Source organism: Muntiacus reevesi, chromosome 3, assembly GCF_963930625.1.
Source record: "Muntiacus reevesi chromosome 3, mMunRee1.1, whole genome shotgun sequence".
NCBI lineage: Eukaryota > Metazoa > Chordata > Mammalia > Artiodactyla > Cervidae > Muntiacus > Muntiacus reevesi.
Genome location: NC_089251.1, coordinates 53,762,737 through 53,785,546, shown reverse-complemented (window position 1 = coordinate 53,785,546; position 22,810 = coordinate 53,762,737). Strand labels below are relative to the sequence as shown.

At 38.7% G+C, this 22,810-nt stretch overlaps 1 protein-coding gene across 1 annotated transcript in view; it reads right to left on the bottom strand.

Annotated features, from left to right (window-relative positions):
- The window catches only part of DNAH6 (dynein axonemal heavy chain 6), a 266,242-nt gene that overhangs the window by 46,769 nt on the left and 196,663 nt on the right, over positions 1-22,810 (bottom strand). Inside the window, exons 62-64 of the mRNA XM_065927280.1 lie at positions 17,666-17,801; positions 13,077-13,246; positions 7,529-7,719 (exon numbers count right to left, since the gene is read on the bottom strand). Coding sequence (XP_065783352.1) covers positions 7,529-7,719; positions 13,077-13,246; positions 17,666-17,801 — 497 coding nt within the window. The remainder of the gene's footprint in view (positions 1-7,528; positions 7,720-13,076; positions 13,247-17,665; positions 17,802-22,810) is intronic.

Genomic DNA, 22,810 nt, shown 5'->3' with positions numbered 1-22,810 from the left:
AGAGAACATTACTAGTACCCTGTCAATTAGTATCCTCCCTTTGTCTCAAAGGCAACAATTACTTTGAATTCTAACACCATAGACTAATTTTGCTTGCTTTTGAATTTATATAAATGGAATCATAAAGTGTATATTTATATTTGGTCTATTTCAATCAACATTATTTCTTCAGATTAATTCATATTACTGTGCATCTTTCATTTTCATTGCTGTATAATATTCTACTATATGCTTATATCACAGTTTATTCACCCATTCTGCTCTTGCTGGACATTTGAGTTACTTCTGGTTCTTTGTTATTACAAACAATGCTGCAATAGCCATTCTCACAGATGTCTCTTGGCATACATGTGTACTCCATTTTGTTGTGTATATTCCTAGGAATGGAACTGCTGTTTGACAGAGTATGTGTATGCTTAATTTTTTTTATAATATCAAATTGTTTTTAGGAGTGATGCCATCATTCTACACTTGTACCAGCAATGGGTGAGAGTACTTATTTTTCCATAACTTTGCTAACACCTGATAGATATATAATGGTATCTCATTGAGGTTTTAAATTATTTCCCATTTTCATAGGTTTATTTATTGGGCATTTGGATATTTGCTTTTATATTCTTCTCTCCCCTTTTTTCCTACTGGTTCACCTGTCTTTTTTTTTTTTTTTTTGACTTCTAAGAGTTCTTTACATTGGATATAAACTCTTTGTTATTATTATTTTTTTTATTGTCTTCACAGTTTTGCCTTTTCCAGAATGTCATATACTCAGAACAATCCAGTATATATAGCCTTTTCAGATTGGCCTCTTTCACTTGGTAATATGCATTTATAGTTCTTGCATGTCTTTTCATGGCTTGATAGGCTCATTTCTTTTTAGCACTGAATAGTATCCATTGTGGGCTTCCTGGGTAGCTCAGCTGGTAAAGAATACACCTGCAATGTAGGAGACCCTGGTTCAAATCCTGGGTCAGAAAGTTCACCCGGAGAAGGGATAGGCTACCCACTCTTGTATTCTTGGACTTCCCTGGTGACTCAGATGGTAAAAGAATCCACCTGCAATGCAGGAGACTTGGATTCAGTCCCTGGGTTGGGATGAGCCCCTGGAGGAGGGCATGGCAAGCCACTCCAGTATTCTTGCTTGGAGAATCCCCATGGACAGAGGAGCCTGGTGGGCTACAGTCCATGAGGTAGCAGAGAGTTGGACCTGACTGAGCGACTAAGCACAGAAACCACAGCACAGTATCCATTCTATGGACACACCACAGTTTATTCATCCATTCATCTACTGAAGGACATCTGGGTTGCTTCCGAGTTTTGGCAATTATGAATAAAGTTGCTATGCATTTAATGTAGGCTCTAGTATAACGTAGGTTCTTGGGTGAACATAAGTTCTTAACTCCTTTGGGTAAATGCCAGATGGCTGATCATATGAAACACTAAACTCTCTTCCAAAGTGACTCTACCATCTTGTATTCTCACTAACAATGAATGAGAGTTTCTGTTGCTAGTATGCATTAATGCAATCTATATTAAGTCCAGTAACCTTGCTAAATCCACTAAAAATTAAGATACATTTTATCAGAGTAGAAGAATGTCCTATTTCTGTTTTTCTCTTTTTAAGACATGATTTTCAGATTCTTGGTTTATTAGGACATTTCCCACCATGAATTCATGTTGAATTTTAATAGATGCTTTTTCTGCTTATGTTGAATTAATGGTTTTCTTCTTTAAGGATATTTTGCCATTACTCTTTCAATGTGGTGAATTAAATTAATTTTCAGTATTTTAATGCATACATTACTGAAATAAACTGAGAATTCTGGGAAGGTTTTTAATAATGAATTCAATAAAAATTATTGAACTATTTATATATTCTGATTACTCTATTAGTTTTTTAAAGGTGTGCTTTTGGAGGAATTTTCCTGTTTATCAACATTTTCAAATTCATTGGCAAAGTTTACTTTTTAAATATTATGCTTTTAGGATTATTTTAATGTCTGCAGGTCTGTAGTGATATTCTCTTACTCATTCATGATATAGGTTTTTTGAATTTCTGTTTCTTTCTCTTTGTATCAGCAATTTCAACAGAGATTTATATTTTATTAAATTTTTCAAAAAAGCAACTTCTGTTCTTTTAGATCTTGTCTATTGAATGTATGTTTTCTGTCACTAGTTTCTGCTCTTAGCTTATTATTTTTTCCTTCTATTAGAGCGTAACAACTAAGTTTTCATTTTAGTTCAGTCGCTCAGTCGTGTCTGACTCTTTGTGACCCCATGAATCTCAGCATGTCAGGCCTCCCTGTCCATCACCAACTCCCAGAGTTTACTCAAACTCATGCCCATCGAGTTGGTGATGCCATCCAGCCATCTCATTCTCTGTCGTCCCCTTCTCCTCCTGCCCCCAATCCCTCCCAGCATCAGGGTCTTTTCCAATGAGTCAACTCTTCGCATCAGGTGGCCAAAGTACTGGAGTTTCAGCTTCAGCATCAGTCCTTCCAATGAACACCCAGGACTGATCTCCTTTAAGATGGACTGGTTGGATCTCCTTGAAGCCCAAGGGATTCTCAAGAGTCTTCTCCAACATCAGAGTTCAAAAGCATCAATTTTTCGGCACTCAGCTTTCCTCACAGTCCAACTCTCACATCCATACTTGACCACTGGAAAAACCATAGCCTTCACCAGACGGACCTTTGTTGGCAAAGTAATGTCTCTGCTTTTTAATATGCTATCTAGGTTGGTCATAACTTTCCTTCCAAGGAGTAAGCTTCTTTTAATTTCCTGACTGCAGTCACCATCTACAGTGATTTTGGAGCCCACCCCCCAAAAAAGTCTGACACTGTTTCCACTGTCTCCCCATCTATTTCCCATGAAGTGATGGGACCAGATGCCATGATCTTAGTTTTCTGATCTTAGAGCTTTAAGCCAACTTTTTCACTCTCCTCTTTCACTTTCATCAAGAGGCTCTATAGTTCATCTTCACTTTCTGCTATAAGGGTGGTGTTATCTGCATATCTGAGGTTATTGATATTTCTCCCGGCAATCTTGATTCCAACTTGTGCTTCTTCCAGCCCAGCATTTCTCATGACGTGCTCTGCATATAAGTTAAATAAGCAGGGTGACAATATACAGCCTTGACGTACTCCTTTCCTTATTTGAAACCAGTCTGTTGTTCCATGTCCAGTTCTAACTGTTGCTTCCTGACCTGTATACAGGTTTCTCAAGAGGCAGGTTAGGTGGTCTGATATTCCCATCTCTTTCAGAATTTTCCACAGTTTATTGTGATCCACACTGTCGATGGCTTTGGCATAGTCAATAAAGCAGAAATAGATGTTTTTCTGGAACTCTCTTGCTTTTTCAAGGATCCAGCGCATGTTGGCAATTTGATCTCTGGTTCCTCTGCCTTTTCTAAAACCAGCTTGAACATCTGGAAGTTCACGGTTCACGTATTGTTGAAGCCTGGCTTGGAGAATTTTGAGCATTACTTTACTAGCGTGTGAGATGAGTGCAATTGTGTGGTAGATTGAGCATTCTTTTGGATTGCCTTTCTTAGGGATTGGAATGAAAACTGACCTTTTCATGTGGCTACTGCTGAGTTTTCCAAATTTGCTGGCATGTTGAGTGCAGCACTTTCACAGCATCATCTTTTAGGATTTGAAATAGCTCAACTGGAATTTCATCACATCCACTAGCTTTGTTTGTAGTGATGCTTTCTAAGGCCCACTTGACTTCACATTCTAGGATGTCTGGCTCTAGGTGAGTGAACACACCATCATGATTATCTGGGTCGTGAAGATCTTTTTTGTACAGTTCTTCTGTGTATTCTTGCCACCTCTTCTTAATAACTTCTGCTTCTGTTAGCTCCATACCATTTCAGTCCTTTATCGGACCCATCTTTGCCTGAAATGTTGCCTTGATATCTCTAATTTTCTTGAAGAGATCTCTAATCTTTCCCATTCTGTTGTTTTCCTCTATTTCTTTGCATTGATTGCTGAGGAAGGCTTTCTTATCTGTCCTGACTATTCTTTGGAACTCTGCATCCATCTCCTTTGCTTTTCACTTCTCTTCTTTTCACAGCTATTTGTAAGGCCTTCCCAGACAACCATTTTGCCTTTTTACATTTCTTTTACATGGGGATGGTCTTGATCCCTGTCTCTTGTACAATGTCACGAACCTCTGTCCATAGTTCATCAGGCTCTCTGTCTATCAGATCTAGTCCCTTAAATCTATTTCTCACTTCCAGTGTATAGTCATAAGGGATTTGATTTAGGTCATACCTGAATGGTCTAGTGGTTTTTCCTACTTTCTTCAGTTTAAGTCTGAATTTGGCAATAAGGAGTTCATGATCTGAGCCACAGTCAGCTCCTGGTCTTGTTTTTGCAGACTGTATAGAGCTTCTCCATCTTTGACTGCAAAGAATATAATCACTCTGATTTCGGTGTTGACCATCTGGTGATGTCCATGTGTGGAGTCTTCTTTTGTGTTGTTGGAAGAGGGTGTTTGCTATGACCAGTGCGTTCTCTTGGCAAAACTCTATTAGCCTTTGCCCTGCTTCATTCCATACTCCAAGGCCAAATATCAGCCTGAGTTCTTAGTCTGACATTTCTGGAACCAGAAGTCATTACATATATATACATTTACATTAAGTGTCTTATTACTAAACCCTCCTGGTTTTTGACAGGTTATATTGTTTTTGTCATTGTCCATTTATTGGAAAATTTCCAGTATGATTTCCCTTTAACAAACAAGCTGTTCAGTAGAACATTTTTTTGCTTTCCAAGTATTAAAAAAATTAACTTTTAAGATTTACAAGACTTATTGTGGTCAGGGAATAAGTTTTATTCTTTTTGAAATACCTATCTCTTAGAAAATGCTGCATACGTATTTGAAGATCTTGCATTTGTTTTATTTGTTGAGTATAAAGATTAAGGCTTATTAATTTCATCAGCCAAGTATTTTACCTTTATAACACCTTTTTAACACCTTTATAACAAAAGGTTATGTCACCTTTATAACAAAAGTTATAAAGTTAATATAAGTATTTATGTATCCATACCCAGCTTCAGAAGTAAAACATTATCCATATGATCTGAGCTTGCATTATGTCCCTCCCTGTTCACTTTTTTTCTTACCTAAACTTTACCTTCTACAATGTCACTGCTTTCCTGGACTTGGTATAACTTTTATATTTTTATTTATATGATTATTGCAAAAATGTGAATTCATAAGCAGTATATAATATATATCTGTTTAATAATTTTATATTATTTATCAAACTTCTCCAATATTGTATAATTTTTGTGCATCCTAATTTACTTTGCCCGATATTAGTTTGTGTGACCCATCCGTATTAATAAACATAGTCCTAATTTATTTATGTTCATGACTATAGTTATTATATTCAATTTTATGAATATGCCACAATTTATATAGTTTTTTAAGATGGACATTTTGGTTGTTTCCAGGTTTTTCTTTGTTGTTGCTATTATAAACATGTTTCTACAAATGTTCCTGAATATGGCTCTTTGCCCAGTGACTGACTTTGAACATGCAAATTCAGTAGTGAATTGTTGGGGCATGGGGAATACTCTCTGCAACTCTGATATACTGCTAATTTCTGTTCAAAATGGTTTTAACTAATTTTTCACTCCCACTTGCAATATGAATATTTCTATAGCTCCCTGTCTTTGGTATGGCTTTGCTAATTTGATGAGTGTGAAGTATCTTCTTAATGGTTTTAACTTATTGTTTCCTAATAACTAGTGAGGTTGGACTGGGTCACACAGTGCCCAGACATTAAGTCAAACATCATTCTGAATGCGTCTGTGGGGATGTTTCTGGGTGAGATTAATATTTGAGTTAGCAGACTGAGTAAAGCAGATTTTCCTCCTTAATGTAGATGGGGCCCACCCAATCAAGAGAAGACTTGAGCAGAAGACTTGAGGAAGAGGGAACTCCTTCAGCCTGACTGAGCTGGGTCATTTTATTTCTTTGCCTTTGGACTCAAATGAGAACGCTGCTTTTCTTGGGTCTTGAGTCTGCTGGCTTTCAGATTGGGACTTGTATCATTATTACTTCTGGTTTTCAGAGCTCTGGACTCGGACTAGAATTACGCCTTGACTTTCCTGTGTTTCTTTCTTGTTGACTGCAGATTTTGGAGATTAGCCTCCATAATCATGTAAGCCAATATCTCATTTTATGTATAATATATATACACACATATATAGCATAATATAGTCAAGGCCATGGTTTTTCCAGTAATAATGTACAGGTGTGAGAGTTGGACCATAAAGAAGGCTGAGTGCCAAAGAATTGATGCTTTTGAACTGTGGTGCTGGAGAAGATTCTTGAGAGCCCCTTGGACTGCAAGGAGAGCAAACCAGCCAACCCTAAAGGAAATCAACTCTGAATATTCACTGGAAGGACTGATGCTGAAGCTGAAGCTCCAATATTTGGACACCCTATGCAAAGAGCTGACTCATTGGAAAAGACCCTGATGCTGGGAAAGATTGAGGGAAGAAGGAGAAGGGGATAGCAGAGGATGAAATGATTGGATGACATCATTGACTGAATAGATATGAGTCTGAGCAAACTCCAGGAGATAATGAAGGACACAGAAGCCTGGCATGCTGCAGTTCATGGGGTCGCAAAGAGTTGGACATGATGGAGCAACTGAACAACAACAACAATAGGGTAATATATATATGTTATTTACATAATATATATAATTTGTATTATACGTGTATGTGTATATATATATCCACATATATCTGTTTCTCTAGAGAAGCTTGACTAATAAAGATTGTTGTTGTTTAGTTGCTCAGTTGTGTCCGACTCTTTGAACTTCAAAGAACAGATGGAATTCATTGTCATGTAATCTCCATGCAAGGGCCTGTTGGAGCTGGAGATTACCTCCTAGATATGAGACCCCTACTCTCCCCTGCTATCCCATGGTCTTGTGTACTTTCCTACCCATCAGAACACCATCTTGGGGAGGACTGGGGAAAGAAGGAGTCAGGAAGACTGAGTTTTCATGAGAAAGGAGTCAAAACAGCTTACTCTGGAGAGATTTAAGTCTGAAAAAATATAATATTGTAAATTCATAAGTTTAAACTTCCCCCTCCCTTTCTTACTCCGCAGAATAGAGGCTCAGGAGAAAGAAGAGATTAATAATACAACCTAAAGAGCTATGGGATTTTTTTGTACATTTGAGCATAAGGCGTAAACTACAGTCCTTTTACAGTTACAGTAAAATAATGTCTTAAATAGCAAATGTTTTAATTATTATTTCATTAATTATGCTTCAATGTTTAAACAATCTCCCCTTTGCTCAAATGAAGTTTACATCTCTTTTTATGAATTTACTACCACTTTAATCACATGCATAGCTAACTATTAAAGTATTTTAACTTATTTAGTTAGGGATACCTGAATTAGGAATCCACATTCCACAGAGGAAAGGAAAAAAAAAGGCAAATTTTAACTAGGCGATGTTCATATGAATGATTAAAACTGCACAATGTGACCTTACCTTTCTGAATATCCACTTTCCCGGGCAAACCTCTGAAATGCACCCATGGGATCTGAGCCTGTGCTTAAGATAAATACCAGGGGAGTGTTGTATGACATGTCTTGATACAGAGTGGGCAGGTCCACAGGTGGTGTCTCTATAAAGGCTTTCCCAAGATTTTCTATTACAAAGTCTGTAAGAGCAAAAACCACCTGAAAGTTGAAAGAAAAAACAGTGAAAGACTATATCCATTTCAACATGGTATCAGAAGCTCTAACCAGAGCCATCAGGCAAGACAAAGAAGTAAGGCAGCCAGATCAGAAAGGAAGAATCAAAAATGTCCTTATTTGCAGATGATATGATCTTAGAGTCAACCCTCGAACAACATGAGTTTGACCCAAGATATGGGTTCATTTTCATTTTTATGCATCTGAATATCCAATTTACCCAACACAGTTTATTGAAGTGACTATGCTTTCCCATTCTGTTTCCTCTAATGGCTATACCAATTTACATTCCTGCTTATACCACTCATAAAAATAAACTCAAAATGAATTAAAAATTTAAATATAAGACCCCAAACCATAAAACTCCTAGAAGAAAACAGGGGAAAGGCTCCTTGATGTAGCTTTTGGCAATGAGATTTTGCATATGACACCAAAAGCACAAATAACAAAAGCAAAAATAAGCAAGTGGGACTATACAAAATGAAAAAGCTCCTGTGCAGCAAAAGAACCAATCAACAAAATAAGAAGACAACCTATGGAATGGGAGAAGGTATCTTCAAGCCATACATCTAATAAGGTGTTAAAATCCAAAAATATATAAGAAATTCATGCAACTCAATAGCAAAAAGATCCCAAACAATCCAATTAAAAAATAGAAGATCTGAATAGGCACTTTTCCAGAAAAGACATATATCTGTCTACTTAGCATCATTAATCATCAGAGAAATGTAAATCAAAATCACAATGAGATATCATTTCATACCTGTTAAAGTGACTATTATTAAAGAGACAAGGAATAAATGTTGGTGAGGATCTGGAGAAAAGGGAACCCAAACTGAACTGAACTGAACTGAGGCATCATTGCTAGGAATGTAAATTGATGTCTCCACTATGAAAAACAGTATTTATATTTTGCGAAAAGTTAAAACCAGAACTACCATATGATCCAGCACTCACAATTCTGGGTATTTCTCTTAAGAAAATGAAAGCAGTAACTTGAGAAAAATACATGCACCCCCATGTTCACTGCAGCACTATTTACAATAGCCGGGACATGAAAACAACCTGTGTCTTTCAATGGATAAATAAATAAAGAAAATGTGATACACACACACATAGGAATATTATTCACTCATAAAAAAGAATGAACTCTTGCCATTTGCAACAAAGTGAATGGACCTTGAGGGCACTAGACTAAGTGGAATAAGTCAGACAGAAGAAAACAAACAAATTATCTTTCATACGTGGAACCTTAAAAATAGCAACAACAAGGCAAAATATTCTGACATAAATCACAGCAATATCTTTTTTGACCCAACTCCTGCAATAATGGAAATAAAAACAAAAATAAACAATTGGGACCTAATTAAACCTAAAAGCTTTTGCACTGCAAAGGAAACTATAAAAAAAATGAAAAGACAGTCCTCAGAATGGGAGAAAATAATTGCAAGTGAAACAATTGACAAAAGAGTAATTTCCAAAATATACAAGCAGCTCATGCACCTCAATATCAGAAAACAAGCAACCCAATCAAAAAGTGGTTGAAAGACCTGAACAGGCATTTTTCCAAAGAAGACATACAAATGGTCAATAAACATATGACAAGATGCTCAATATCACTCATTATTAGAGAAGTGCAAATCAAAACCACAATGAGGTATCACCTTACGCGGGTCAGAATGGCCACCAACAAAAAATCTACAAAAAAATAAGTGCTGGAGAGGATGCGGAGAAAAGCGAACCTTGTTGCACTGTTGGTGGGGATGTAAATTGATACAGCCACTAAGAACAGTATGGAGATTCCTTAAAAAACTAGGACCAGAACTACCACATGACCCAAGAATCCCAGCACTGGGCATGCACCCTGAGAACACCATCGTTCAAAAAGATAAATGCACCACAATGTTCACTGCAGCACTATTTACAATAGCCAGGACATGCAAGCAACCTAGATATCTATCAACAGATGAATGGATAAAGAAGTAGTGGTATATATATATATATACACAGAATATTACTCAGCCATAAAAAGGAATGCATTTGAGTTAGTTCTAGTGAGTTGGATGAACCTAGAGCCTGTTACACAGCATGAAATAAGTCAGAAAAGGAAAAACAAATATCGCATATTAACACATATATATGGAACCTAGAAAGATGGTACTGATGAACCTATTTGCAGGGGAGGGATAGAGATGCAGACATAGAAAACAGACTTGTGGACAACGAGGGGGAAGGAGAGGGTTGGATGAATTGAGGAAGTAGCATTGGATCATATACACTGCCATGTGTAAAATGGATAGCTAATGGGAGATTGCTATATATCACAGAGTGCTCAACATTGTGTTCTGTGACAACCTAGAGGAGTGGGATGGGGTAGGGGGTAGAAGGGAATTTCTGCAGGGGAGACATATGTATACTTAGGCCCGAGTTGTGTTGCTGCGTGGCAGAAGCCAACACAACACTATATAACAACTACCCTCCAATTAAAAATAAATTAAAAAAATAGGAACAACAACAAAAACTTCTGGATATAGAGCATACACTGGTGTGTGCCAGAGAGGGGAAAATGGATGCAGAGGGTAGAAGGTAAAAATAAAAAATGTAAAAAATAAATGTGTGTGTGTGTGAGAGAGAACACACTTCATTTCCCAAGATTGAGATTCTTAACTAGAATTAGATAATCATACGTGGAAGAGCATTTGTGTATTTTCTAAGAAGGCTTGCAAATTTCATCATATTCTTCAAAGGGTCCAAGAGGCAATAAAAAAAAACCAAAAAACAAAAAAAACCTCTCAACATTGTAAATCAACCATACTCCAATAAAAAATTAATTAAAAATAAACAAACAAAAAAATCCTTGTCCTCAGGCTGACCTGGATTTCATGACTGGGAGGGGTAGGAAATAGTTTTCTACCAAGCCCCTTTGCTCCTCCCCTCTCCAAGCCTAGGTGGTGCCTGAGGGGAGTGACTCCACCCACTTCTGGTGCAAGCCTCGACTCCATTTCTCATTCTATTTATTTCTTTTTTGTTCCCATGAGCAATCACCCTAACCACAGCTTGAAGGACCTGGCTCTGAGCTATTCCTGGCCCTTCTCTGGAACCCTCTTCCTTCTCCCAACTGGTCTGCTCTCGAGTCTCTGCTAGGCTTCCCCACCCAAGGGCACTGTTCCAGGTCTCCCTGCTGCTCCCCCGACACTCTCCAGTCTGCCCCCACAGGATGATGGTATGACACAGGAAACGATTTATATGAGAACTTGAGACTATCACCTCTTCAAAGAGGTCCTTCTTGGCTTCCTACTCTAGTTTCCACTCTACTACTTTTATTGAAACTTCCATTTCATGTCCTTACAATAACTTTTTGCAAGCAGAAAGTATTTTATTCTTTCTGTCCCTTCTCTCTCTCACTAGAATACAAGCCTTTGGGAGTAGTTTTTCTTTTTCATAAGAAAAAAGATTTTTTGCTCTTTCACAATTGTATCCTCAGTGCTTGGAATACAACAATTGCTCACCAAGGTATTTGTTAAATGTTTTATGGACAGAAGCTGAGGGACAGGTACTGGTCTTTAAATGATAGAAGGTGAGTCTTAGGTCTTTCCTGAGTCTGATCTTCTTTGGACCAGAGAAATGAGAATATTGGCTATGAGACAAGGCCCCATGGCAGGTGGAATCTTGCATGGATGTAGCCCACCAGCATCTGTTTTCTTCCCTAGAACTCTTGTGTAGTCATATTTCTACTGCATGATGCAATTTTGCTATCTGTAGCTGATTGGACCAGGAACAAAACTTAAGTTGAGCTGGACCAATCAGAATCTCTCTCTTGAGAATTTGAAACTAGAGGAACAATTTCATTGAGAGTTGAGTGCTATCAACGGCAATACTACAGAGTTATGTTCAGTGAGTTGCCCAGTGAGCTGCTCCTCCTGAAGTGTGATTAACTGGCTTTTCCTCAAATTTAAAGAGCTACCCCAGTATCCTTTTATTTTAATATGTCCTTTTTAGTCTTGAACTTATTAAATTTGTTCTCTATGGTTATAACCTTAAGAACCTTAGCTCATACACAGAGACACAGAACCTGAAACAAAAACAACAAAAAGTTCCCATAGTCTATAATTTTCTAGCCTATGTCTCAATCTTTAAAACTCCTTCTTTGGGACTACTGCTGTTTAATCATCCTTTCATCTTTGTCAGTATCCAACCTGGTAGCCACTGTCCCATATCCACTGAAGACTTGCCACCTAGCTTATGGCTTCCTCTCCATTTATCTGTTCCAGTGATTTATCAACTGTGGCTCAGGCACTGTCTGGTCATCATCTGGGGTGACACAACCCAGGTTCAGGGTCCAGAAGGACCTCCCATATCCTAACTGCACAGTGCCTTGACCTCAAACTCTAGTGCACATCATCTCATCACTTTCTCAGTCACCCATACCTATGGCCACCCTCAGGACATAGTCACCACTTGGAACTTCTCATTAGAAGTTTTAAGCTCAACTTTGATCACAACCTCTCTTGTCCTTCTTACTGTGCTAGATTCCTAGTTCAACTACATTTGCTTCCAAAGAAACTTTCAAGGTTTTCCCTCTTCTTCCAGTCTATAAGCTTTTTCTTGAAGCTCTTCCCTTTATAGAACTGCTTTTACCAACAGTCTCAATGACCTTCTATCTTCCATTCATCTACTGCAATTATCAGTTGTTCAGGCCAACCCCACAGCCTTTCTGTTTTCCTAAAGAGATGGTAGAAAATCCAACAGTATAGCCTCATTGTATCACTTTTTTATTAGATTTCACATATAAGTGATATTATAGGATATTTCTCTTTCTCTGTCTGACTTAACTTCACTTAATATGATAGTCTCTAGGTCTATCCATGTTGCTGCAAATGGTGCTATTTCGTTCTATTTTATGCAAGCTGCCATAATTTCTTACATAAATATGTCAATCATCTTCAAAATGGTCTTGGTGACTATGTTTTTTCTGTTCAAATGCCTCGTTCTCACTGCTGCCAAGTTCTGAAAGGCCCACTAGTCCCCTGCTAACACCATCCAACAGAGCCCTGACCTCCCTGGCAGGAAGCACAAGTTCCCCATGGCAACATTAAGGAAGTTCCTCTGGGTCCCCGGATGACTCTCCAGCCTTTTCTCTCATAATTTCCTACATAAAATATTGTGCTTTACTAATAACACAAAGTTTCCGTTTCTTATTAACAACACAAAGTCACAAACCACTTCCCAGATTTGGCCATTGTTACTTTCTAAACAAATCTAATCAGTCCATGAATCATAACTGGCTGGTGAGCTTTATCAGAAATAATTATAACACAGTTCTTTAATGAAAAATATCCTACCTTTTCTTCTTTACAGCATTTAATAAGGATTAACTTATGGAAAGAACTTAGTTCTGGATGCCAAAAATTATAGCTTGAGGGCCCCCTTTCCATTGTTATGAGTTGATCACTCTCCTTCACTATAGAATAGGCATCCCGATCAGGTGGGTTAATATAAGTCTCAAAAGACCCTGGAAACACAATTTTAAAACATGCTTTAATTACAGTTGCTATGACCGTGATATTAAATAAATGTGTGTACTTAGTTGCTCAGTTGTGTCTGACTCTTTGTGACCCTTGGGACTATAGCCCGCCAGGTTCCTCAGTCCATGAGATTCTCCAGGCAAGAATACTGGACTGGGTTGCCATTTTCTATCCCAGAGGATCTTGCTGACCCAGGAATCGAATCCACATCTCCTGTGTCTTCTGCGTTGCAGGTGGATTCTTGACCCACTGAGCCATTGGGGAAACTCATTAAATAAGTATATTTGGTAAGGAAGAAATTTCTATGTTTACTATCAATTTTTTATATTACAGCAAATGTAAATATATTAATCCCCCTCTACCCAACCTAATTAGGAAATACTGAATTCAAAATTGGATCAGAAAATGAATTCAAACCACTTACAAAACATTACATTTTTACAAAATTACAAATTTTGTAATTTGTACATTTTTTGTACAAAATTACAAAACATTAAAACAAATGACAGAGAAGTTACAAATTAAAGGATGCATAGAGATATATCAATCAAATGTGAGCAAAAAAAAAAAACAACCCTAAGTGATAAGAAGTGATAAGAGTAACATTGGCTATATTAGAATTCAAAGCAAACATAATTAAATGGGACAAAATAGGTCAAGTTATATTAAGTACAATACAAACTCAATAATAAAAATACAATAAAATAAATCAGTATGTGTCAGACAATAGCATAAAAATACATCAAACTATCACTGCTGGGACTTCCGTGGTGGTCCAGTGTGAAGAATCTGCCTTCCTATTCGGGGGATGTGGGTTTAATCCCTGGTTGGAGAACTAAAATCTCACATGCCAAAGGGCAACTAAGCCTGAGTGCTGCAACTAGAGAAAGTCCGAGTGCCACAACAAAGACCCAGCGAAGCCCCACCTCCAAAAAAGCCCCCAGAACCACCATCACTATTGGAGGCAGAAGAAAAGGCAGAAAAACACATAGCAGTGATAGAAAATAACACAATTATTAGTGTGAGACAGATGAAGCAAATAAAATATTCAGACATATATACTTTTTTACCATATAAATAGCATATGAATAAATTGTGTATTATACATGAGTCCTGAAGAATTGATGCTTTCGAATTGTGGTGCTGGAGAAGACTCTTGAGAATCCCTTGAACTGCATGGAGATCAAACCAGTCAACTATAAAGGAAATCAACCCTGACTATTCATTGAAAGGACTGATGCTGAAGCTGAAACTCCACTACTTTGGCCACCCTGATGTGAAGAACCGACTCACTGGAAAAGACCTGATGCTGAGAAAGATTGAGGGCATGAGGAGAAGGGGCCAACAGAGGATGAGATGGTTGGCTGACATCATCAACTCAAGGGACATGAATCTGTGCAAACTCAGGGATATAGTGAAGGACAGGGAAGCCTGGCATGCTGCAGTTCACAAGGTGGCAAAGACTTGGACACGACTGAGCGACTGAACAAGAATTAGCACTGAAATTCCTGCAGGGCGCACAGAGTGCTGCTGTAAGCCACTCCGCAGACCAACACGGCCATCTAGTGATGAAAGAGGCTGCTGGGGTTGAATGTTACACAAAATGGTTGGCTTCCATGGCAGGCTGGAAAATGACTTTCTCTGGCTAGTCTGTGGGGCTCTCCTCTGAGGGCCTAGCAATAGCAGCTACAGAGCTGGTGACAGAAATTTAGTGACACTTAAGCCCATGGCCTTGCAGCAGTAGGTAATTCTGTAAGACTTTTAATTTCCATGTGAGATATAGACAGGTACATGGTATGAGACCGCAGGGTACAGCACACCACAGCACTTTTTAGTGGATGCATTATTCTGAGAACCAGGCAGTAGAAACATTTATTCCAAAAGGACTTCTTTTCTCCTCAGGTTCTCATTATTGTAATGTAATGATCACTAGAACTTTGGCTAATAAGGCAGGATAATTTAAAATTCTAACTCCCAACTAATAGAACATGAAACACACAGAAACCATCAGAGGCACAAGATTAAGGCAATTAGGAGGCCTTTGGAGGTGAGTGGCTTTGAAATTAATTACTAAACTTCACCTGCAAAGACCTAAAGCTCACTTTCAGAACATAAGCCATCCTATCACATACAAACCTTCGTAACACTGCAGGATTTCCAGAATCAACCTTGAAATTTAACAAATGAAAGCAAGGAAGTTGTTTTAAAGTGCTAAAATTTTAGTCTCAGATGACAGTAATAAATGGTGCCTTTTGTCCAAACATGATGAGTTGTTTCCAGAATTACTTTGTCTTTTAGCCTTTATGTTTGTGAAGTTCCATCTAGCCCCTTCTGCTTTGGGTCTTTCCCCAACTGTCCATCACTAGACTTCTCCTATGAGTATTTTTCTTCTGTGTTCTACCTCTTCCTCTAGCCATCTTGTTTAATTGGTCCATAATATAGAAACACAATTTTCATTTGGTTTATTTACTGAAGAGTATTTTATTTTCCCTAGTCTTTATTTAGAAATTAAATGAGCATATAAGGATCCCAGAATTTCTGGTCCACACAGCCTTTAAACCACAATAGTTACTGGGTGTACTCAGGAAAAAACCCATTCATATGAGAAGTAGAAGAATAATTACTAAAAATAACAACAGAACACACAACTTCAAATGAGTACAAGGAAAATAAAAAAAGAATGTAGACAACTGGCCTGCAGGAAAGAAAGAAGAAGTAAAAAATAAAGAAAAAGCATGCCAAAGAAAAAAATCACTATAAATAAGGTGACAGAAGTAAGTCCAAATAAGTGAGGATTTTCTCAACCCTGCCACTACTGCCATTTCGTCAAGTGGTCATTTGTTGCAGAGGGTTGTTCTGGTTGTTTTGAGCATTGTAGGATGTTTAGTTACACCTCTGGTTTCTACCTACTGGATGCCTGTAGCACCACCCCAGTTGTGGGATCCAATAATGTCTTCAGAATGTCCCCTGGGGAACAAATCTTCCCCAGTTGAGAGTCACTGAAATAGAGGTATAACCAACTTTACAATAGTTGGATTAAAAATTGCTTGTTTAAAAAGAGACTGCCACATTGCTCAAAGCAACAAAATCCTACTAAAGATACACTGAAGCATGATGATGACCCAGAAGAGATAAAAATAAAGAATGTAGAAATATACAGAGGGAATACTAATGAAGACAATCCTGCTGTAATAATATTAGTAATACTAATATTAGAAAATGTATTTTAAGGCAAAAAGCACTATTCAGGTATTTTACTTGTTAGGAAGATAATCACCCTAAACCTATTGACGCTTAATTAACAACTTTGATTCCACAAGATATAATGGGAGAAATTCTAGAATTACAGAGAAATTGTCATAGTGGTATACCTTAATATATCTCTCTTAGAAAATGACTGGTTAGGTGTAAAAAACAGTAAAAGAGATGCCACAATTAATAGGTTTGAATTAAACTTTACTTGGGGCTTCCCTGGTGGCTCAGTGGCAAAGAATCTGCCTGTCAATGCAGGATATGTGGGTTCAATCCCTGGATCAGGAAGATCCCCTGGAGGAGGAAACGGCAATCGACTCTGGTATTCTTGCCTGGGAAATCCCATGGACAGAGGAACTTGGCAAACTACAGTTCGTGGGGTGGCAAAAGAGTCAGACATGACTTAGTGACTAAACAACAACAGCAAAGATTACATACACGTAGTAAAACATGGGGGGAAAGTAACATAGACTGTTATAATTCAGAGCAGGCATAACCTTTGGGAAAGAGGGAAAGGGTTCCATGAAGGAGTATAAGGGAATTCTGTGATACTAATGCTGGTCTAGTTCTTGACTTGGGTAGTAGCTCAGAATTAGTATTTTATAACAGGCTGTTGATTTTGATTTGTGTAATTTTCCATATGTATGCTGTCCCTCAGTAAGAAGTTAAAAAAAAGTACAAGCTGCCATGCTCAGTTGTGTCTGACTCTTTGCCACCCCGTGGACTGTAGCCCCTAGGCTCCTCTGTCCTTGGGATTCTCCAGGCAAGAGCCCTGGAGTGGGATGCCATTCCCTTCTCCAGGGGAATCTTCCTGACTCAGGGATTGAACTTGTGTTTCCTGCACTGCAAGAAGATTTTTTACCATTGAGCCACCAGGGAAGCCAAAAACAGTATGAGGTGAAGCTAAAACAATACTTGGAAGTAAATGCATCTCTTTAAAATGGGTATAATTGTAAACATGAAATATTGAAAATTCATGGGCCAAGCATTTACCTCAAGAAACTGGGCAAACAAGTAATTCAAAATTTCTTAAAAATGAAGACTTTCCTAGTGAAAAATACTGATACTGCAGAAGAGGTTAAAGGAGACTTTTAAAGTTAAGGTTCATGAATTTGTTTACAACCTCCTATAGCAGATCCTTTTTGATGTATTACCTATGCGTACGGAAATAGGATATAACACTATATATTGTGTAAGTCCTTTGAAAACTGGAAATAATTCTTCTAAGTCACAGCAGGCGAACCACATGGCAGTAACCAGCCAGGGAAATTCGGGCTTAGGTGGGCGTTCCTGTTAGAAGACAGAAAAAAAGTGAATAGTAATTCACAAAGACAACCACAGAATATGCTTTCACCTTGTCTAAGTGAAAAATCAAGCTCTAGTAGCATATTAAAAATAACCATTTGCCCAGGACAGATATAAGATATGATGAAATAGATAAGCTGTTGAATCAATTCTACCTGTTGGTGTTTGAAATTAAGTGCAGCTGATGAAAGCTTTTCATGTTGACATGTGCTGAAAGTCATTGATCTTGTGAAGGGTTAACAATAAATCTGTAAAGTCTACTTGTAGCCTGTTCTCCAACATGCCACACCGGTCTCTCCCCACCCCTCAAATATTCTTATATTGATGATTTTTTTCCCTAGAGAACTAGTTTCCAAATCCAGTTCCTAGATGATCTCACTTCTAGGAGACAGGGAAATCTGAGAAGTAGAGCAAAATAAGCAGCAAGACAAGTAGTAATCTCCTTCCAGCTGGGCTGAGTGTATATGTCTAATCATTTCACATATTACCAGAAATTTCAGGGAAAAGTATCATATGCCATCTGGCAATATTTCATGAAGCTCTTACATGTGGGTAAAGAGTTTTAAAAGAGACAGAGAAACAGCTATAATTGTAGACTGAAACTAGGTCTTTGAAAATTTAATGAATATTTGCCTGAGGCTTTTATCAGTTCAGTTCAGTTCAGTTCATTTCAGTCATTCAGTCATGTCCAAGTCATTGAGACCCCATGTACTACAGCATGCCAGGCTTCCCTGTGCATCACCAACTCCCAGAGCTTGCTCAAACTCATGTCCATCAAGTCTGTGACGCCATCCAACCATCTCATCCTCTCTTGACTCCTTCTTCTGCCTTCAATCTTTCCCATCATCAGGGTTTTTTCTAATGAGTCAGTTCTTCCCATCAAGTGGCCAAAGTACTGGAGCTTCAGCTTCACAATCAGTCTTTCTAATGAATATTCAGGGATGATTTCTTTTACAATTGACTGATTTGATCTCTTTGCAGTCCAAGAAACTCACAAGAGTCTTCTCCAACACAGTTTAAAAGCATCAATTCTTTGGCACTCAGTTTCTTTATGGTCCAACTCTCACATCCATACATGACTACTGGAAAAACCATAGCTTTGACTAGATGGACCTTTGCTGGTAAAGTGATGTCTCTGCTTTTTAATATGCTGTCTAGGCTGGTCATAGCTTTACTTCTAAGAAGCAAGCGTCTTTTAATTTTATGGCTACAATCACCATCTGCAGTGATTTTGGAGTCCTAGAAAATAAAGTCTGACACTGTTTCCACTGTTTCCCCATCTATTTGCCATGAAGTAATGGGACAAATACCTGTGAAAAGAAGAGAAGCAAAAAGCAAAGGAGAAAAGGAAAGATATGAGCATCTGAATGCAGGGTTCCAAAGAATAGCAAGGAGCGATAAGAAAGCCTTCCTCAGTGATCAATGCAAAGAAATAGAGGAAAACAACAGAATGGGAAAGACTAGAGATCTCTTCAAGAAAATTAGAGATACCAAGGCAACATTTCATGCAAAAAGATGGGCTCAATAAAGGACAGAAATGGTATGGACCTAACAGAAGCAGAAGATATTAAGAAGAGGTGACAAGAATACACAGAGGAACTGTACAAAAAAGATCTTCATGATACAGACAATCACGATGGTGTGATCAGTCACCTAGAGCCAGATATTCTGGAATGTGAAGTCAAGTGGGCCTTAGGAAGCATCACTATGAACAAAGCTAGTGGAGGTAATGGAATTCCAGTTGAGCTATTTCAAATCCTAAAAGATAATGCTGTGAAAATGGTGCACTCAATATGTCAGCAAATTTGGAAAACTCAACAGTGGCCACAGGACTGGAAAAGGTCAGTTTCATTACAATCCCAAAGAAAGGCAATCCCAAAGAATGCTCAAACTACCACACAATTGCACTCATCTCACATGCTAGTAAAGTAATGCTCAAAATTCTCCAAGCCAGGCTTCAACAATACGTGAACCATGAACTTCCAGATGTTCAAGCTGGTTTTAGAAAAGGCAGAGGAACCAGAGATCAAATTGCAAACATGCGCTGAATCCTTGAAAAAGCAAGAGAGTTCCAGAAAAACATCTATTTCTGCTTTATTGACGATGCCAAAGCCTTCGACTGTGTGGATCGCAATAAACTGTGGAAAATTCTGAAAGAAATGGGAATATCAGACCACCTGACCTGCCTCTTGAGAAACCTGTATACAGGTCAGGAAGCAACAGATAGAACTGGACATGGAACAACAGACTGGTTCCAAATAGGAAAAGAAGTACGTCAAGGCTGTATGTTGTCACCCTGCTTATTTAACTTATATGCAGAGTACATCATGAGAAATGCTGGGCTGGAGGAAGCACAAGCTGGAATCAAGATTTTTGGGAGAAATATCAATAACCTCAGATATGCAGATGACACCACCTTTATGGCAGAAAGGGAAGAACTAAAGAGCCTCTTGATGAAGGTGAAAGAAGAGAGTGAAAAAGTTGGCTTAAAGCTCAACATTCAGAAAACTAAGATCATGGCATCCGGTCCCATCACTTCATGGGAAATAGATGGGGAAACAGTGGAAACAATGGCTGAGTTTATGTTTTTGGGCTCCAGAATCACTGCAGATGGTGATTGCAGCCATGAAATTAAATGACACTTACTCCTTGGAAGGAAAGTTATGGCCAACCTAGACAGCATATTAAAAAGCAGAGACATTATTTTGTCAACAAAGGTCCATCTAGTTAAGGCTATGGTTTTTCCAGTTGTCATTTATAGATGTGAGAGTTGGACTGTGAGGAAAGCTGAGTGCCGAAAAATTGATGCTTTTGAACTGTGGTGTTGGAGAAGGCTCTTGAGAATCCCTTGGACTGCAAGGAGATCCAACCACTCCATCCTAGAGGAGATCAGTCCTGGGTGATTATTGGAAGGACTGATGTTGAGGCCGAAACTCCAGTACTTTGGCCACCTGATGCAAAGAGCTGACTCATTTGAAAAGACCCTGATGCTGGGAAAGATTGAGGGTAGGAGGAGAAGGGGACGACAGAGGATGAGCTGGTTGAATGGCATCACCGACTCAATGGATATGGGTTTGGGTGGACTCTGGGAATTGGTGATGGACAGAGAAGCCTGGCATGCTGCGGTTCATGCGGTCGCAAAGAGTCGGGCACGACTGAGCAACTGAACTGAACTGACTGAATGCTTAAAAGTACAAAATCCCTATTTTGCCCTCTCCCCACATCATGCTTCTGGCAGTCACTTATCTATTCTCTGTTTCTATGAGTTCTGTTTTTTTGTTTTCTTTTGTTTGTTTCCTTTTTAGATTCCACACATAAGAGAGATCTTGTTGTTTTAATTGTAATCATTTTGATGCCATCATTTCGTGGTAGTTTTAATATAGAACTCATGAGTTATGGTGTTTAACACTTTTTCAAATATTTATTGGCTATTCTTCCTTTATGAAGTGACTGTTCAAATAATGTGCCTGTTGAAAAGAATCAGAGTATTTTGCTATTATTATTGATGCAATACTTGCTGTGATAAAGAACCTATGAACAGACCCACATTTATACAGCCATTTGATTTCTGACCCAGATGTCAAAACAATTCAATGGGAGTTTGCGACCCCACGGGCCGCAGCCTGCTAGGCTCCTCTGTCCATGGGGTTCTCCAGACAAGAATACTGGTGTGGGCTGCCATTTCCTTCTCCAGGGGATCTTCCCAACTCAGGGATCAAACCCAGGTCTCCTGCATTGGCAGGTGGGATCGTTACCACTGAGTCACCTGGGAAGCTCTAAAATAGCTTATTGAGATACAATACAGATACCATGGAATTCATCCATTTAAAGCATACAATCCAGTGTGTTTTAGTATATCACAGTTATTGTAACTATGACCACAGTCAATTTTAGAATATTATAGAATATTTTTTCTCCTTACACAGATACACACACAAAACCATGATGTGTTTAGCAATTTCCCTCCCACCTGCCCATGCCCTCTAGCCTTAAACAGCTAAAACTAGTTCTTTGAAAATTTAGTGCTTGGGAACTAAACTTTGAGAGCTTTCTATCTCTATAGATTTGCCTGGTCTGAATATTGCTGTTCATTTGCTAAGTCATGTTTGACTCTTTGCAACCCCATGGACTGGAGCATGCCAGGCTTCCTTGTCCTTCACGAACTCCCAGAGTATGCTCAAATTCATATCCATTGAGTCACTGATGCCATCTAACCTCTGCCGCCCTCTTCACCTTTTTGCATTCAGTCTTTCCCAGCATCAGGGTCTTTTCTAAATGAGTTGGCTCTTTACATCACGTGGCCAAAGTATTAGAGCCTCAGCTTCAGCATCAGTTCTTCCAATGAATATTCAGGGTTGATTTCCTTTAGGATTGACTGGTTTCATCTCCTTGCTGTCCAAGGGACTCTCAAGAGTCTTCTCTAACACCACAGTTTGAAAGCATCAATTCTTCAGTGCTCAGTCTTCTTTATGGTCCAACTCTCACATTGGAACATGACTACTGGAAAAACTATAGCTTTGACTATATGGACCTTTAGTCTAACAAAACATGGTCCACTGGAAATGGGAATGGCAAACCACCCCAGTATTTTTGCCTTGAGAACCCCATGAACAGTAGGAAAAGGCAAGAAAACAGTGTTAGGAGAGGATTAAGAGAATACGTATATATGCAGGGAGGGTGAGGGTCAGGGAAGCAGGACTGTTGGATGGAGAGGTCTTGCCTGGGCTTGACTCAGAGTGCTGGGTCAAATGAAAGCATGAAGTCCAATGTCCCAGTGATACATTGAGACTCAAATACTGGCAAGCTCGTGCAGGTGTCAGGTCTGTAGGGGCCAAGGGCAGGGCTTCAGATGGACAGAACAAAGCCAAGAGTTTAGAGTTGGGGTGGATGGTAGTCAAGGGTTGGGTGGCTGTGTTTCTGATCTGTGAGTGACCAGGTCTGTGGTATGTGGGTGGGTTAGGCCAGTTAGAGAGACTGGAGCAAGTTAGACAAAT